The sequence below is a fragment of the Dipodomys merriami genome, unplaced genomic scaffold, assembly GCF_024711535.1.
Source record: "Dipodomys merriami isolate MVZ:Mamm:240054 unplaced genomic scaffold, mDipMer1.0.p SCAF_62, whole genome shotgun sequence".
In the NCBI taxonomy this organism is placed as follows: domain Eukaryota; kingdom Metazoa; phylum Chordata; class Mammalia; order Rodentia; family Heteromyidae; genus Dipodomys; species Dipodomys merriami.
In genome coordinates this window covers 1,428,104-1,445,718 of record NW_027206202.1, presented here as the reverse complement: position 1 = coordinate 1,445,718, position 17,615 = coordinate 1,428,104, and the positions used below count along the sequence as shown (strand labels likewise).

Genomic DNA, 17,615 nt, shown 5'->3' with positions numbered 1-17,615 from the left:
CTCTTTCTTTCTTTCTTTCTTTCTTTCTTTCTTTCTTTCTTTCTTTCTTTCTTTCTCCCTTCCTTCCTTCCTGTCTTTCTTTCTTTCTCTCTCTTTCTCCCTTTCTCTCTCTTTCTCCCTTTCTCTCTCTTTCTCCCTTCCTTCCTTCCTTCCTTCCTTTCTTTCTTTCTTTCTTTCTTTCTTTCTTTCTTTCTTTCTTTCTTTCTTTCTTTCTTTCTTTCTTTCTTTCTTTCTTTCTTTCTTTCTTTCTTTCTTTCTTGTTGGTCATGGGCCTGAACTCTGGGCCTGGGCGCTGTCCCTCAGCTCTTCAGCTCAAGGCTAGCGCTCTACCACTTGAGCAACAGCTCCACTTCCGGCTTTTTCTGTTTATATGGTGCTGAGGAATCAAACCCAGGGCCTCAAGCATGCAAGGCAAGCACTCTACCCCTGAGCCATCTTCCCAGCCTAAATAGGCTTATTGTCTTTTTTTTTTTTTTGTCCTGGGGCCTGAACTCTGGGCCTAGGTGCTGTCTCTGAGCTCTTCAGCTCAAGGCTAGTGCTCTACCACTTGAGCCACAGCACCACTTCCTCATTTCTGTTTCTTCTGTGCTTCTGTTTCCCTCTTCCCTTTCTTGCTATCTTTGTCAATTGTCTCCCTCAGCTTTGGATAACATGGGCCTGTGGAAAGCTCTTAAGTTCACATGAGTTCCTCAAGAGTATTTTAGCTTCCTTTCAACCAACTCCTTCTTCACATTCCAGATGTTCAGAGATGAAATTCTGACCTAGCCTAGCCTCTGCTTAGGGGTCTGTCTCACACACATGGATCTACTGGGCGCTACCCCATACTGGTGAGGTAGACAAGTGCAGAGACCCAGAGCTTAGCACACAGCTCTGCACAGGGAAACAGATGTTTTTAAGAATTTGTTTTTTTGCCAGTCCTTGGGCTTGAACTCAGGGCCTGGGCACTGTCCCTGGACTTCTTTTGCGCCAGGCTAGCACTCTACCACTTGAGCCACAGTGCCACTTCCAGCTTTTTCTATTTATGTGGTATTGAGGAATCAAAGCCAGGGCTTCATGCATGCTAGTGCTTGCCTAGCTTACCACTAAGCCACATTCCCAGCCTAAGATTTTTGTTCTCACTCTTATTGTATTTTGTTTCATCTTCCAAAGAATAATTGATTTAAGGCAGGGATGTGGAGTTGGGTCTTGCAGAAGAAGTAGCGATTGGAGCAGACAAATGGCAAAAAATCTGAGACAATGTAGCTTTTTTTTCTTTCTTTCTTTCCTAGTTTGCTGCTGTTCAATTTTCCACATCCTACAAAACGGAATTTAATTTCTTAGATTATGTTAAACTGAAAGACCCTGATGTACTGCTCGCCAGTGTAACCCACATGGGCCAATTGACCAACACCTTTGGTGCCATCAACTATGCCGTGTGAGTTTCATTTGAAGAGAGGATAGGGCCATTTGTTTGGTGTGTGGGAAGTAGCTTCTTCCAGCTCTATGATGTAGAATGTAGATCACTACACTGAGGGTAAGTTTTACTGTGTGAATTCAAGGGAAGGTGTCAGGCATGGTAGCACACACCTGACGTCCCAGCTGAGGCGACTGAGACAAAAAGATTGTGAGCTCCAGGCCAGCCGAGGCAATATAGCAAGTTTGAAGCAGGCTATGAAAGGAGACTTTGTTAAAATAGCAACAGCAAAATACCCCAAACCTGCCTTGAGCCAAATACAGTGGTACAGGTCTATAGTCCCAGCTGCCCAAGAGAATGAGACAGGAGGATCACTGGAACCCAAGAGTTTGGGATCAGTCTGGGCAATACATTAAGATCCATCTCAAACTGGGCACTGGTGGCTCATGCCTATAATCCTAGCTACTCAGGAGGTTGAGATCTGAGGCTCGAGATTCAAAGCCGGCCTGGGCAAGAACGTATGTGGGACTCTCTTATCTCCAATTAACCATCAGAAAACTGGAAATGGCACTGTGGCTCAAGTGGTAGAGCGCTAGCCTTGAGCTGAAGAGCTAAGGGACAGTGCCTAGGCCCAGAGTTCATGTTCCATGACTAACCAAAAAAAAAAAAAAAAAAAAAGATCCCATCTCAAAAGGAAAAAACTTAAAATAAAACCTTATTTTTCAATATTAAAATAGCCATGGGAACTGAGACTGATTTGGGGAGAAGATAATTTATATTTCATTTCATCTTACAACCCCCCTTCCCTCCCCCCCCCCCACATTCAGTTATAAACTAGAAGAAAAGATCACCACACACTGGTGGCACATACCTATAATCCCAACTACATCAGAGGCTAAGAACCTGGAGGATATTAGTTTAAAGCCAGCCCAGGAAGAAAAGCCCATGAGACTTTTATCTCCAATTAACCAGCAAAATGCTGGACTGGTGGTGTGGCTCAACTGGTAGAGTGCCAGCCATGAGCAAGAAATCCAATTGAATTTAAACCCCAAGACTGCCCCCCTAGCAAAAGTTTCAGTTTTTCTCCTTTGTCAAGTTCACATAGTTCAATTTAAGGCAAACAGTGTTTGCTATACCTCTCATGACTCCATGTGTTTTTCCTGCTAGTCTGGGGTTTACCTGGTCTGTCAGATCCATGTCATTCACTCTCTCTGTAAACAGCCCTGGTGGGAATATGGTGAAGCTATATCTACTCACAAACTAGCAACCTCACCAGCTGCCAGTGGCTCACACCTGTAATCCTAGCTACTCAGGAGGCTGAGATCTGAGGATCACAGTTAAAGCCAGTCCAGGCAAGAAAGTTGGTGATACTTTTATCTCCAATAAACTACCCAAAAGCCAGAAGTGGAGCTGTGGCTCAAGTGGTAGCATGCTAGACTTGAGCAAAAGAAGCTCACCGGATAGTGCCCATGCCCTGAGTTCAAGCCCCAGGACCAACAGAAACGAAATCAAACCAAACAAACCTAGCAGTCAGTTCCTCAATGCAGATGAAACACCTCAATTCCAGTGTCCAGCATAGAAAATCTTTTTTTTTTTTTTTTGCCAGTCATGGGGCCTGAACTCTGGGCCTGGGTGCTGTCCCTCAGCTCTTCAGCTCAAGGCAACCACTCTACCACTTAAGACACAACACCACTTCCAGATTTTTCTGCTTATGTGGTGCTGAGGAATCGAACCCAGGGCCTCAAGCATGCAAGGCAAGCGCTCTACCACTGAGCCACCTTCCCAGCCCCAGGATAGAAAATCTTTTTTTTGGGGGGGGGTCCGGTAATGGGCCTGAACTCTGGGCCTGGGTGCTGTCCCTCAGCTCTTCAGCTCAAGGCTAGCGCTCTACCACCTGAGCCACAGCGCCACTTCCAGCTTTTTTCTTTTTGCTTATATGGTAGCTGAGGAATCGAACCCAGGGCCTCAAGCATGCAAGGCAAGCGCTCTACCACTGAGCCACCTTCCCAGACCCTGGATAGAAAATCTTAATGTCCAGAGTCCACCCAGTCCTGACCTACATCCACTTTATGTTGTAGTCACATAACACACAGGTCAAAATTGGTGTCCCACTTCTGCGGAAAGAAGTCATAGAATAAACTTTTCTCAAGTGGGCAGATTACTCACACCTATAATCTCAGCTACTAAGAAGGCAGAGATAGCAAGATTTTTATTTGAGACCAGGGTAAAAACAGCATGGTGGTTCATGCCTGTTATCCCAGTGGGTAGAGATAGAAGGATTAAAATCTGGGCTGGGAAGGTGGCTCAGTGGTAGAGCGCTTGCCTTGCATGCATGTGGCCCTGGGTTCGATTCCTCAGCACCACATAAGCAGAAAACGCCAGAAGTGTCACTGTGGTTCAAGTGGTAGAGTGCTAGCCTTGAGCTGAAGAGCTGAGGGACAGCATCCAGGCCCAGAGAGTTCAGGCCCCACAACTGAACAAAAAGAAAAAGAAGGATTGAAATCTGAGGCCAGTCCTGGACAGAATCCCGAGCTCTATATGAAAAATAACTTAAGCAAAAAGGGCTGAGGGTTGACTCCAGCAGAAAAGAACTTGCCTAGTAAGCTGAATGCCCTGAGTTTAAACCCTAGTACCAAAAGGATGCAGACAAAGAAGAAGAACAAGAAAGGAAACAATTAAGTTCATAGAGGAAGGGGTCACAGGAGGTGAGAAGACTCTTACAAAGTGTCAATTGTGGGAGGAAAAAGCAGCAATCATGGGAACTTAGGTCATCAACCCTTCTGACTGAGTGGCTTTGGGCTAGGAATCAACCAATCTTTTCTATAGAGAGACAGATAGGAATCATTTTATAGCCATTTCTGCCTACACATAGCTTCCCTTGCATACTTTTCTTTGTTTGATTTTATAATCCTATAACAATATAAAAACCATTCTTAGATTGTAGACATAAAAAGAACATGCTGCAGACTGGATTTAAGCCCGTGTGTGTTGGGAAGGTGGATTGCCATATTCTAAATTCTGGGAAGACTGCATCAGAATATGGGATGAAACATATAATTAGATCCCTGCCCTCTGGAGCTTGACATTTCAGTAGGTGAAAGGAATGTAGAAAATAGAATGCATAAGAAAGTTAGAGGCTGGGAATGTGGCTTAGTGGTAGAGTGCTTGCCTAGGATACATAAAGCCCTGTGTTCAATTCGTCAGTATCACATAAACAGAGAAAACCCTAAGTGGCTTTGTGGTTCAAGTGGTAGCTTGCTAGCCTTGAGCAAAAGAAGTTCAGGGAAGCCGGGCGCTGGTGGCTCACGCCTGTAATCCTAGCTACTCAGGAGGCTGAGATCTGAGGATCGCGGTTCAAAGCCAGCCCGGGCAGGAGAGACCGTGAGACTCCTATCTCCAATAAACCACCAGAAAACCGGAAGTGGCGCTGTAGCTCAAGTGGTAGAGCGCTTGCCTTGAGCTGAAGAGCAGAGGGACAGCGCCCAGGCCTAGAGTTCAGGCCCCACGACCGACAAAAAAAAAAAAAAGAAGTTCAGGGAGAGCCCAGGCCCTGAGTTCAAACCCCATGACCAACAAAAAAAAAAAGAAAGAAAAGAAAAGAATCTCATAGACTTTCCTGCCTAAGTCTATAAGAATTTCTGTGTGTGTGTGTGTGTGTGTGTGTGTGTGTGTGTGTGTGTGTGTGTGTGTGTGTGTGTGTGTGTGTGTGTGTGTGTGTGTGTGTGTGTGTGTGTGTGTGTGTGTGTGTGTGTGTACCAGTACTGGAGCTTGAGCTCAGGGCCTGGGTGATATCCCTGAGCTTATTCACTCAAGGCTAGCACTCTGCCACTTGAGTCACAGCACTGTTTCTGGATTTTTAGTGGTTAATTGGAGATGAGTGAATCAAGAGCTTTTCAGGGTTGATAATAGATTGCTAAGGGGGCAAGAGGCCAGTTAGGAAGCTACTAAAAACTGCACATGAAAGACAGTTGTGCTTTGAGCCAGGCAGGAATCCACAAGTGGGGTCCATGACAGACCGTGTCCATGTGGATGGGAGCTGGGGAAACATTGTATACCAGAGACAAAGCCAGAGGTCTCTTTCTTTCTTTCTTTCTTTCTTTCTTTCTTTCTTTCTTTCTTTCTTTCTTTCTTTCTTTCTTTCTTTCTTTCTTTTCTTTCTTTCTTTCTTTCTTTCTTTCTTTCTTTCTTTCTTTTCTTTCTTTCTTTCTTTCTTTCTTTCCTTCTTCCTTCCTTCCTTCCTTCCTTCCTTCCTTCCTTCCTTCCTTTCTTTTTGTCAATCATGAGGCTTGAATTCGGCCTGGGTACTGTCCCTGAGCTCTTCAGCTCAAGGTAAGTGCTCTACCATTTGAGCCACAGTGCCACTTCTGGTTTCCTGGTGGTTAATTGGAGATAAGAGTCTCACGGACTTTCCTAGCTTTGAACCGTGATTCTCAGATCTCAGCCTCCTGAGTAGCTAGGATTACAAGCATGAGCCACTGGTGCCTGGCTGAAGCCAGAGGTCTTGATAGCAGGTCTTGACATCTGTGGTCAGGTGCTTAGCTTAGTTGCTGTTCCCAGTAAGAGCTGTGGTAATCTGACTTGCTCAGGAGACCATGGACAAGGCAGGAATTGAGCCTTAATCTTTTTTTTTTTTTTTTGTCATCGGTCGTGGGGCCTGAACTCTGGGCCTGGGCACTGTCTCTCAGCTTTTCAGCTCAAGGCTAGCGCTCTACCACTTGAGCCATAGTGCCACTTCCGGCTTTTTCTGCTTATGTGGTGCTGAAGAATCGAACCCAGGGCCTCATGCGTGCAAGGCAAGCACTCTACCACTGAGCCACCTTCCCAGCCTGAGCCTTAATCTATTTTATATCATGTGTACTGATCTTTTCTTTCCCTTCCCCACCTCTAGTGGTATTGGAGTTTAGCCTCAGGGTCTTGGGCTTGCTAGACAAGCACTATACCACTTGGGTCACACCCACAGCCCTTTTTGTTTTCCTTCTTTTTCAAATAGCGTCCTGTTTATGCTATTGCCAGCCTGGATCATGATCCTCCTGTTTATACTTCTCTTGTAGCTAGGATGGAATGTCACCACCTCCAACTCTAAATTGCTTGAGATGGAGTCCTTCAGAATGTATTTGCTTAGGCTGGGCTTGTATTTAGAGTTTCGTGATCTTAGCCTCTGAAGTAGCTAGAATTGTTAACAGGCGTGAGCAGCTGCTTGCTGAAGATGCTTGCTCTGGAAGGATGACTCAGTTTCCCTTGGCTTCCCAGCCCAGTTGTGTGGGGGTGATTTTCCCATAGAGAGCATCTCCAGCTGGTGAAAGGCTGATCATTGGAAAGGGCATGGTTGGGATGGAGAGGAGATAGAGCCCCAGAGTCACTTCTTTAAAAATGCTCATCTTTGCTACCCATGAGCTCTGGGATGCCCATTGGCTTTCTTGCCTTGAGGGAAGGGGGCAGCAGCAGAAGGGGCTCAGAGGAGAATGGCAAAAGTGTGCAAGACAATGATGTAAAGACTAGGGTGTGGGGGACCTTAGGCCTGGTTTGGGGAAGTCTCTCAGACACCTCCTTTCCTGGACACAGGACACAGGTGTTCCGGCCAGAGCTGGGGGCCCGGCCAGATGCCACCAAAGTGCTCATCATCATCACTGACGGCGAGGCCACTGACACTGGTAACATTGATGTGGCCAAAGACATCATCCGCTACATCATTGGGGTATGGGCGCCAGGCCCTTGCAGCTGCTCCTACCTCACTGTTTTCTCTCCTAGCCCCCAGCCCCCTGGGTCCCCTTTGTCCCTGAGCTAAGTTCTTGTGACCATGAGACGTGTCAGCTCTTCAGTCTTCACTCTCTCACAGGTTGGAAGGCATTTTAAGACCACAGAGAGTCAGGAGACACTGCACAAATTCGCCTCCAAACCCATAGAGGAGTTTGTAAAGATTCTGGACACATTTGAGAAGCTGAAAGATCTGTTCACAGAGCTGCAAAGGCGGATCTATGACATCGAGGGTGCGTGTCAGACCCTGAGAGAGAGGGGCCTGGGGTAGAATGCTCGGTGGTAGCTCATATTCACATTGGATAAAGACAGTGAGCTGGATGTTAGCAGGTCACACCTGCAGTCCTAGCTACTCAGGAGGCTAAGACCTGGAGGACTGTGGATGGTGATTTAAAACCAGACCAATCAGAAAAGACTTCCAGGCTCTTCTAGGGAAAAAAAAGGGGGGGGGTTGGGGGAGACCTGAAGGTGTGTCTCAGGTGGTAGAATGCCAGTCATGAACAAAAAAGCTGAAAAAGAGCATGAAGCACAGAATTCAGGCCCTGGTACCAGCACAAGAAAAAAAAAAGGTTGGGGGAGGAAGGAGGGAGGGAGGGAGGGAGAGATACACAGACAGAGACAGATAGAAAGAGAAGAAAGAGGATCCAGACCCAAGTGATGGTAGTGCAGATGATCAGAGAGCTAGATAGGTATATCTTTTTTTTTTTTGTTGGTTTTTTTCTATTGTTATTATAAAGGCGATGTACAGGGGGGTTACCTTTATATAAATCAGGTAATGAATACATTTCTTTTTTTTTTTTTTTTTTTTGGTTGGTTGTGAGGCCTGAACTCTGGGCCTGGGCACTGTCCCTCAGCTTTTCAGCAAGGCAAGCGCTCTACTTGAGCCACAGTGCCACTTCCAGGTTTTTCTGCTTATGTGGTACTGAGGAATCGAACCCAGGGCTTCATGAATGCAAGGCAAGCACTCTACCACTGAGCCACCTTCCTAGCCCATGAATACATTTCTTTTTGGACAGTGCCACTCCTTCCCTCACTCTTACTCAGTTTTCCCCTCCCATCCCCACTCACAAGTTGTATAGTTCATTTTCAACATAGTGTCTTAGTGGGCACACTGCTGCATTTGTTCACCCTCTGTCTCCCCATTTCTGTGCCCCCTTACCGTCCCAAAGATAGAGGGGGGAGAACAAACAAGACAAAGAGAAGAAAAAGAAAAAAAATTATTTTGTTTCCATTTCCTAGAGTTCATTCAATAAGTTATTATTTTAGATGATCAGAGAAACAGTGGCCTTGTACCTTTGTGTTCCTCCCCTAAGTGTGTCCTCCATTGGTCTCACTGTGTGTGAGTGCCTAGTGTCTGGTATCATTTATCAAACATTTTAGATCTAGCTCCGGCAGAGGGGAGGAAACATGCTGTTTAGACAGGCATACGTTGAAGACAGAGCCATTACGATTTGGTATACTAGAGACAGGATGTGGTGAAGGCAGAAGCATGCTTGATTCTGGGTTCTTAGCAACTTTTGTAGGTGTGATGGGTGGTGGGGGGGTGGGGAGGGGGCTGCCATCTGTAGACATGGGAAGCCTGGGTAGGAACAGAAATTGAGGGCTACATCTCAGACGGTTGGTATCCCTGGAGTTAGACAGGGGAAAGCCCCTCGGTGTGAAGGTCACATCCCTCGTGTCCCTCTTCTGTTTGATTCCAAGGTTCACATTCATTCTTTGTACCATGATCCATGCTGACTGTCCTTCCCCCTTCATGCTCCCAAGGGCATCACTGTTCTTACTGCTCCTTGGTTCCAGTCTTTTCCTTAACCTTGTCCCTCAGGCACCAGCAGACGGGACCTGACATCCTTCAACATGGAGCTGTCATCCAGCGGCATCAGCGCAGACCTCAGCAAGGTAAATGTGAGCTGTGGTATGCCACCGAGATTCAGCTGGCTCAGGAGGATTCTGACCCATTCACCTCCTTTCCTGGACAGGGCCATGGTGTCGTGGGGGCAGTTGGAGCCAAGGACTGGGCCGGGGGCTTTCTGGACCTGAAGGAAGACCTTCAGGATGCCATGTTTGTTGGGAATGAACCCCTGACACAAGAAGCAAAAGAGGGTTATTTGGGTAAGTACTTTTTTGTGTTTGTTTTTTTTTGGGGGGGAGGGTTGCTGTGTTTTGGTTGGAGGAGCCAGAGTATTGCTCTGATTGGCTGTTGAAATAATGATGCAGCCTGGGAATGTGGCTTAGTAGTAGAGTGCTTGCTTCGCCTGCAAGAAGTCTTGGGTTCGATTCCTCAGTATCATATAAACAGAAAAAGACAGAAGTGGTGCTGTGGCTCAAGTAGTAGAGTGCTAGTCTTGAGGAGAGAGAGGCTCAGGAACAGTGTCCAGGCCCTGAGTTCAAGTCCCATGACTGGCAAAAGCAATTAATTAATTAATTAATGATGAAAGGCAGGTGATGGTGGCTCATGCTTGTAATCCTAGCTACTGGGGATGCTGAGATCTGAGGATCATGGAAGTCTGTGAGTGGTAGCCTTGGTAGTCTGTGGAAAACACAGGAAACCAGTTCAAGCCCTCGTATACCACCGCCCACCCCCTAGAACGAAGTTATTTAGAGCCGAGTATGGTGGCACAAGCCTGTGATCCCAGCACTCAGGAGGATAGGGCAAGAGGATTGTGAGTTAGAAATCGGCCTAGGTTATATATATTGTGAAGCCATTTTGCAAATAAAAACAAAACGAATTGGTTCTCTTGGGGCTGGGAAGGTGGCTCAGTGGTAGAGCGCTTGCCTTGCATGCATGAGGCCTTGGGTTCGATTCCTCAGCACCACATAAGAAAAAAAGCCAGAAGTGGTGCTGTGCCTCAAGTGGTAGAGCGCTAGCCTTGAGCTGAAGAGCTGAGGGACAGCGCCCAGGCCCAGAGTTCAGGCCCCACAACCGGACCCAAATAAATAAATAAATAAATAAATAAATGAAGTGGTTCTCTTGATGTTGAGCATAGAGGAAATTGGTATGGTCAATCCATGATTGCTATTGCATCTTTCTGCCACATGATGGTACTGTTGAAGGTTACTTGGAAATAAAAGTCTCATTCCTTCCCATGCTGGCTTCAAACCTCAGTCCTCAGATCTCAGCCTTCTGAGTAGCTAGGATCACAGGTATGAGCCAATGGTGCCTGGCTTCTTTTTTTTTTTTTTTTTTTTTAAACAGGGTCTGGATGTGTATCCTAGGCTGGCTTCAAATTTGAGATTTTTTTTTTGTTGGTCGTGGGGTTTGCGTTGTACCACTTGAACCACAGCACCACTTCTGGTTTTCTGAGTGGTTTATTGGAGATAAGAGTCTCACCGACTTTCCTGCCTGGGCTGGCCTTGAACTGAGATCCTCAGATCTCAGCCTCCTGAGTTGCTAGGATTATAGGTGTGAGCCACCGGTGCCCAGCAGATTTGAGATCTTCTATCTCAGTCTTCTGAATCCCAAGATTATTGACATGTGTTGCCACCACACTTGGCACCTGATTTATTTTTAATATTCACATCAGTTTGGTGTTCTTCCTAATATGTCAAATTCATTTTATTATTAATTAATTAATTTAAGTATTTGTACAAAGAGTTTCAGTTTCAAAAGTCAGATTATGAGTATACTGCACCTTGGGTTTTGTTTTGTTTTTTTTAACCGATCCTAGGGCTTGAATTCAGGGCTTGCGCTCTGTCCCTGAACCTCTCTGGGCTCAAGGCTAGTGCTGTACAAATTGAGCCACACTGCCACTTCCAGCTTTTTCTGAGTAGTTTATTGGAGATAAGAGACTCATGGCCTTTCCTGCCCGGAATGGCTTTGAACTGTGATCCTCAGATCTCAGTCTCCGGAGTAGCTAGCCACAGGTGTCTGGTGTATAATGCATCTTGATCAATACCACCCTTTCTACTGTTCTCCCACATCTCATTTAAGTTATTTATTTTTATTTATTTATGTCAGTCTTGGGGCCTGAACTCCGCGTGGGCTCTGTCCCTCAGCTCTTCAGCTAAAGGCTAGCACTCTACTACTTGAGCCACAGCACCACTTACGGCTTTTTCTGCTTATGTGGTGCTGAGGAATTAAACCGAGGGCCTCATGCATGCAAGGCAAGCACTCAACCACTGAGCCACCTTCCCAGCCCCTTAATTATTTTTTTTTTTTTTTTTTTTTTTTTTTTTTTTTTTTGTCGGTCGTGGGGCTTGAACTCTGGGCCTGGGCGTTGTCCCTCAGCTCTTCAGCTCAAGGCGAGCGCTCTACCACTTGAGCTACAGCGCCACTTCCGGTTTTCTGGTGGTTTATTGGAGATAGGAGTCTCACGGTCTCTCCTGCCCGGGCTGGCTTTGAACCGCGATCCTCAGATCTCAGCCTCCTGAGTAGCTAGGATTACAGGCGTGAGCCACCAGCGCCCGGCTCCCTTAATTATTTTTTTAAAAGTCCATGCCATCTCCCTTACCAGCCCTCAGGTGAACTGTGCCTTGTTCCTTTGGTTCACAGTTTGGGTGCAGCATTGGGCCATGAGGTTAGGACCTCAGCTGCTGAGAGCATGTGACTTCTTTCTCAGGAGACCTGCAGGCATCTTGATTATGAGTTTGATTCCTTAGACCTTTTACTTGGCGTGCTAACTTCTGTCAGAGTCCTTTGCATTTCTAAGGTGCTCTGTCTGTCTGTCTGTCTGTCTGTCTGTCTGTCTCTCTCTCTCTCTCTCCTCTTTCTCAGGCTACACAGTGACCTGGCTGCCTTCCCGAGGACCCACATCGCTGCTGGCAGCCGGAGCCCCCCGTTACCAGCACGTGGGTCAGGTGCTGGTGTTCCAAGAGCCAAAAGATGGGCAACACTGGATCCAGGTCCAGAAAATAAGCGGAACCCAGGTAAACACAGCCCAAGGGCCATCTGCCGGTTAAGGCAAGTGTAGCACGGGGGCATTCCCCATTTCCTTCAAACCCCTGTCCCCTTTCTGCATGTCAGTCCTGTCACAGGTGCTGCTCACAGAACCCTCTGTAAACCTGGTCATCCCACACTCCCTCTTAAGAAGCTGGACCTCCAAGAGCCTAGTTTGTTTTAATTCCCATAGGCTTTCAGGGTAAACCCAGGATTTTAACCTGCCTCTGAACGATGGGAAAAATGGAGTTGGTGCAGTTCTTCCACAGTCATCTTCCTCTCCCTACAGATTGGCTCTTATTTTGGTGGGGAGCTGTGTAGCATTGACATGGACCAAGATGGAGAGGCAGAGCTGCTGCTGATCGGAGCCCCCTTCTTCTATGGGGAGCAAAGAGGAGGCCGAGTGTTCATCTACCAGAGAAAACAGGTGGGAACCAGGACCTTGGGAGAAGCAGAAAGATGCACCGGCCTCAGTTATTCTGAGGGGCTTTTTCTTGATTATAGGTTAATCGTATAAATGAACAAGTCCTCCTTAGGGGGGACTATATGCAGGGCCCAGTGCTGACAGTTGCATGAGTTCTTCACTAACTAGCTTTTGCAGGGCTGCATCCTAGGGACGTCTGCTGTGACTGAGGTGCAATCTGTCATCTCCTTGCTTCTTCCCAGCTGAAGTTTGAGATGGTCTCAGAACTACAGGGAGATCCTGGCCACCCCCTTGGGCGCTTTGGAGCCACCATCAGTGTCCTGACAGACATCAACGGGGATGGACTGATGGATGTAGCCGTGGGAGCTCCGCTGGAGGCACAGGGGACTGTATACATCTTCAATGGGCAGCATGGCGGGCTCAGCCCTTATCCAAGTCAGGTAAGTTGCCCCATCCACCCATGAAACATCGTTCTAGGAACCTGGAAGCTCCAAGCCCAGGCCCCATCCCGGGCCTGACTTCTGCCTCCACCTTGTCCTCTCCCAGCTCAGCATGAATTTCTCTCTTGCTCCCAGCGAATAAAAGGGTCCCAAATACTGCCAGGAATTCAGTGGTTTGGACGCTCCATCCATGGGGTGAAGGATCTTGGAGGGGATGGCCTGGCAGATGTGGCTGTAGGGGCAAAGGGCCAGGTGATTGTGCTGAGGTAAGATTCCCTCCATCCACCCCCCCCCCCCAATCCCCTGATAATCTCAGCTTTCAGCCTTTGAGTAGGGAACTGAGCACTGTGCTAGATGCTATTTATTTATTTATGCCAGCTCTGGACTTGAACTCGGTGCTGTCCCTGAGCTTTTGTGATCAAGGCTAGTGCTCTACCACTTTGAGCCACAGCTCCATTTCTGACTTTTCAGTTGTTAATTGGAGATAAAAGTCTCACAGGTTTTCTTGCCCAGGCAGGTTGATACTTTCTCATCACCTGCTGTGCCTTTTGCTTTTTTCTGGAGATACTGGAGTTTGAACTCAGGGCCTTGCATTTATCTGGCTCTACCACTTTTTTTTTCTCTTAATTTTCTAATAGGGTCTCATATTTTTTTCAAGGAGGATAGGAAATAAGACTAGAGAGACAGACAGTATGGTGTAGATAACAAGTAGGCTGGGGCTGGGAAGGTGGCTCAGTGGTAGAGCGCTTGCCTTGCACGCATGAGGCCCTGGGTTCGATTCCTCAGCACCACATAAGCAAAAAGAAAAAAGCCAGAAGTGGTGCTGTGGCTCAAGTGATAGAAGAGTTGAGGAACAGTGCCCAGGCCCAGAGTTTAGGCCCCACAAGCAGACCCCACCCCCCAAAAAAAAACAAATAGGCTGAATTTTATTCTAAACATCCTGTAGCCTCATTAGATGACTATATACATGAAGCCCCTCATAAGATCCCTGTTTACTATTAGCTGTGTGTGTGTGTGTGTGTGTGTGTGTGTGTGTGTGTGTGTGTGTGTGCTGGTCCAAGATCCCTGTTTACTATTAGCTGTGTGTGTGTGTGTGTGTGTGTGTGTGTGTGTGTGTGTGCTGGTCCAAGATCCCTGTTTACTATTAGCTGTGTGTGTGTGTGTGTGTGTGCTGGTCCAAGATCCCTGTTTACTATTAGCTGTGTGTGTGTGTGTGTGTGTGTGTGTGTGTGTGTGTGCGCGCGCGCGCACGCGCGCGCGCGCGCTGGTCCTGGGGGCTTAAACTCGGGTCCTGGACACTGTCCCTGAGATTCTTTTTTTCTCAAGGCTAGAGCTCTACCACTTGAGCCACCACAATACTTCTGGCTTTTTCTGAATAGTTTATTTGAAATAAGTATCTCACAGACTTTCCTGCCTGGGCTGGCTTTGAACCACAGTCATCAGATCTCAGCCTCCTGAGTGGCTAAGATTACAAGCATGAGCCACCAGTGCCCGTCTATTATTAACTTTTAAAATTTTACAGTGCTGGGGATCAAAACCCAGGGCCTCATTCTTGACAAGGACAGAAGCGGCTTCAGTCCTAACCCCTATGGTTTCTCTTTTTATAAACGTTTTTTTTTTTTTTTTTTTTTTGGTCAGTCGTGGAGCTTGAACTCTGGGCTTGGGCCCTGTGCCTTCGCCCTTCAGCTCAAGGCGAGTGCTCTACCGCTTGAGCCACAGCATCACTTCCGGCTTTTTAGTGGTTTATTGGAGATAAGAGTCTCACAGACTTTCCTGCCTGGGCTGGCTTTGAACCGCGATCCTTAGCTCTCAGCCTCCGGAGTAGCTAGAATTACAGGCGTGAGCCACCAGCACCCAGCTTTCTTTTTATAAACTTTTAATTTGGAGGGGCAATACTTAGGTTTGAAATCTGAGCAGATGTTCTACCATTTGAGACATGCCTCCAAACCTTCTTTGCTTTATTTTTCAGATAGTCTTGCACTTTTCCCTGGGCCGGCCTTAGACCACAATCCTAGGATGATAGTTACATGCCACCACATCTAACATAGTGATTGAGATGGCGGGGGCGGGGGGGTGGGGGAAGAGGGGGGAATCTTGCAAACTTCTTGCCTGGGCTGGCCTCGAACTATATTCCTCTCATTCTGTCTTGAAATAGCAGACATGGGCTAGCAGGCATGAGCCACTGCACCTGGCCAAATAAAACAAAAACAAAACACTTTTTTTTATGGCCAAGGCTTCACAAGGCTGCTAGTAGTACAGCAGGGAGTGCTGCTGGACTGTGTCCATAGTTGTTGTGGGTGAAAGGAGACAGAGGAGTAGAGGTCAGCTTTCAGAAAGGAGAGGCCTTTGGACTCTGCAGGATGGAGCCCAGGGCTGAATGTATGATTGAGACCAAGGGAAAAACATGGCATTTTCCTGCCCTGCAGCTCCCGGCCTGTGGTGGACATCGTCACTGAGATGGCCTTCTTCCCAGCCGAGGTCCCGGTGCACGAGGTGGAGTGTTCCCACCTGGACAGTCCCAAGAAGAAGGAAGGCATTAATCTCACAGTCTGCTTCCAGATGAAACTTCTCATGCCCCAGTTCCGAGGTCAGGGCTGTCCTCCTGCTCCCCATAGCCACTGCCCACCCCGAGCCCGGCCGGTGTTCCCAGAACTCCCTCACCATCCACGTCTCGTACTTTTCACCAACCCAGGTCGCCTGCTTGCCAAGCTCACCTACACCTTGCAGCTGGATGGACATCGGACCAGGAGCCGGGGGATGTTTCCTGGAGGCGGAAACCATCTCAGCGGGAACACAACTGTCACCCCAACCAAGTCCTGCCAGAAATTCTGGTTTTACTTCCCAGTAAGGAAGCTAGTGCTGGGGTTCTGGGAAAGTCTGGATGCCAGCCACAAGCAGTGCAGGGCTCAGCTCTGTCATTGTCCAGCTGGGTGCCAGGCCTTGTTGATCCCTCTGCATTTGCTATTTCCTCTGCTGTGCAATCGTAGGGACAACATCTCAAGTGTCTTTTATTCTAGGCTTTACTGTATTCACTTAGGCATTTGGGGGGAGGGCGCCCATGTGTGCATGGTGTGTGTGTGTGTGTGTGTGTGTGTGTGTGTGTGCATGCATGCTGGTTCAGGGCTTAAACTCAGGGCTTGGGTGCTGTCCCTAAGCTTTTTTTTTTTTTCCCCTCAAGGCTATCACTCTATCACTTGAGCCATAATTCTACTTCTGGTATTTTTGGTAGTTAATTGGAAATAAGAGCCTCATGGGCTTTCCTGCCCCAGCTGGCTTCAAACCATGATTTCCACATCTCAGCCTCCTGAGTAGCTAGGATTACAGGCATGAGCCACTGGCACTTGGCTTGAAGCTTTTTAATACTGGGGCCAGAGTTTGTACTCAGGACCTCACATTTGCTAAATACATACTCTACTACTTGAATCACACTCTCCTTCCCCCCCCCCCAGGAAGTAGTATTTTAGGATAGAAAACTAGGTTAGGTTAGTCTAGTTTTCTGGAACCTTATTTTGCAAACTTTGATGATGTCTGCTTAGAACAGTTTGGCAAAGATTGAGGGTTCTCATTAGGACTAAATGAGAAATAGTGCTGGGATTGACTAATGATGTCTGCCATGGAGCTGTACCTGAAGAACAGAAGTTTATGCTTTGAAGTATCACAGGTACAGTATAAACACATGATATGTTGTGAATGGATTTTCAATGCTGGCAAGTAGTGAAAAAACATTTACTACTGATAAAGCCTTAGCCAAGTACTAGAATTTCATTGTTGGTAAAATGCAGACAAGGCAGACACTCAGCTGGAACTATGATGAAGGCTAGACATGATATAGATTGTATTCTTCTCATCCTCAGGTCTGCATTCAAGATCTCATTTCCCCCATCAATGTCTCTCTGAATTTCTCTCTGTTGGAGGACGAAGGGACACCAGGGAGCCCAAGGATGGTAAGAAGAGATTGGCTGAAGACTTGCGGGATAGTAGAGGAAAGTAGAAATTTCATTTGTGGAGAAGTGATACATGAGTCTTTGGCTATAAGCAACAGAAACTAAATATGGCTTACATAAGCAGGGGAAAAAAAGATTTGTAAAAATTTGCATTTAAAAGAAATTTGAGCTGGGCCCTGGTGGCTCACTCCTCTAAGCCTTGTTCTCAGGAGGCAGTGATCTGAGGATCAAAGTTTGAATCCAGATCTGGCAGAAAAGTGAGGCTTATCTCCAATTAATCAACAAAAAGCCAGAAGTAGCTTAAGTGGTAGAGCATCAGCATTGTTAAAAAGCTAAGCAATGGTCGAACCACTACTAAATATCCCCATGCTGCTGATTCACATGTATGGTGTATAACATGTGAACACCGTTATGTTACAGACTGTGATAGACAATTTGCTCCAGGAAAGTTAGAATGAACTTGTGACTTTAAATGAGCATCATTATTCTACAATACTGTGAAATTCCAGAAATTATGTAATCACTTAATCACAATAAAAAAAAAAAAAAGAACCTCGGAGAAGGTAGGGAGGGAAGGGATGGTAGGGGGAAAACAATGGAGGGGGTAACAATGTTCAAGAGGAAGTGTACTCATTACCTCACTCATGTAACTGTAACCCTCTGAATAGTATCTTTACAATTAAAAAAAAAAAGCTAAGCAAGAGCAGAAGATCCTGAGTTCAAGTTCCAGTACCAGCACCAGAAGTAAACAAGTAAATAAATAAAGTTTGAAGAAGCAAACAACTTT

General features: G+C 46.8%; 1 protein-coding gene across 1 annotated transcript in view; it reads left to right on the top strand.

Moving 5' to 3' along the window:
- Positions 1-17,615, top strand: part of LOC138814968 (integrin alpha-L-like) — a 41,040-nt gene that overhangs the window by 6,823 nt on the left and 16,602 nt on the right. The window contains exons 7-18 of the mRNA XM_070004130.1: positions 1,269-1,414; positions 6,956-7,088; positions 7,230-7,380; positions 8,970-9,043; positions 9,124-9,256; positions 11,859-12,010; positions 12,310-12,447; positions 12,687-12,884; positions 13,020-13,150; positions 15,311-15,471; positions 15,577-15,728; positions 16,739-16,828. Of these exons, the coding sequence (XP_069860231.1) occupies positions 1,269-1,414; positions 6,956-7,088; positions 7,230-7,380; positions 8,970-9,043; positions 9,124-9,256; positions 11,859-12,010; positions 12,310-12,447; positions 12,687-12,884; positions 13,020-13,150; positions 15,311-15,471; positions 15,577-15,728; positions 16,739-16,828 (1,659 nt within the window). The remainder of the gene's footprint in view (positions 1-1,268; positions 1,415-6,955; positions 7,089-7,229; positions 7,381-8,969; positions 9,044-9,123; positions 9,257-11,858; positions 12,011-12,309; positions 12,448-12,686; positions 12,885-13,019; positions 13,151-15,310; positions 15,472-15,576; positions 15,729-16,738; positions 16,829-17,615) is intronic.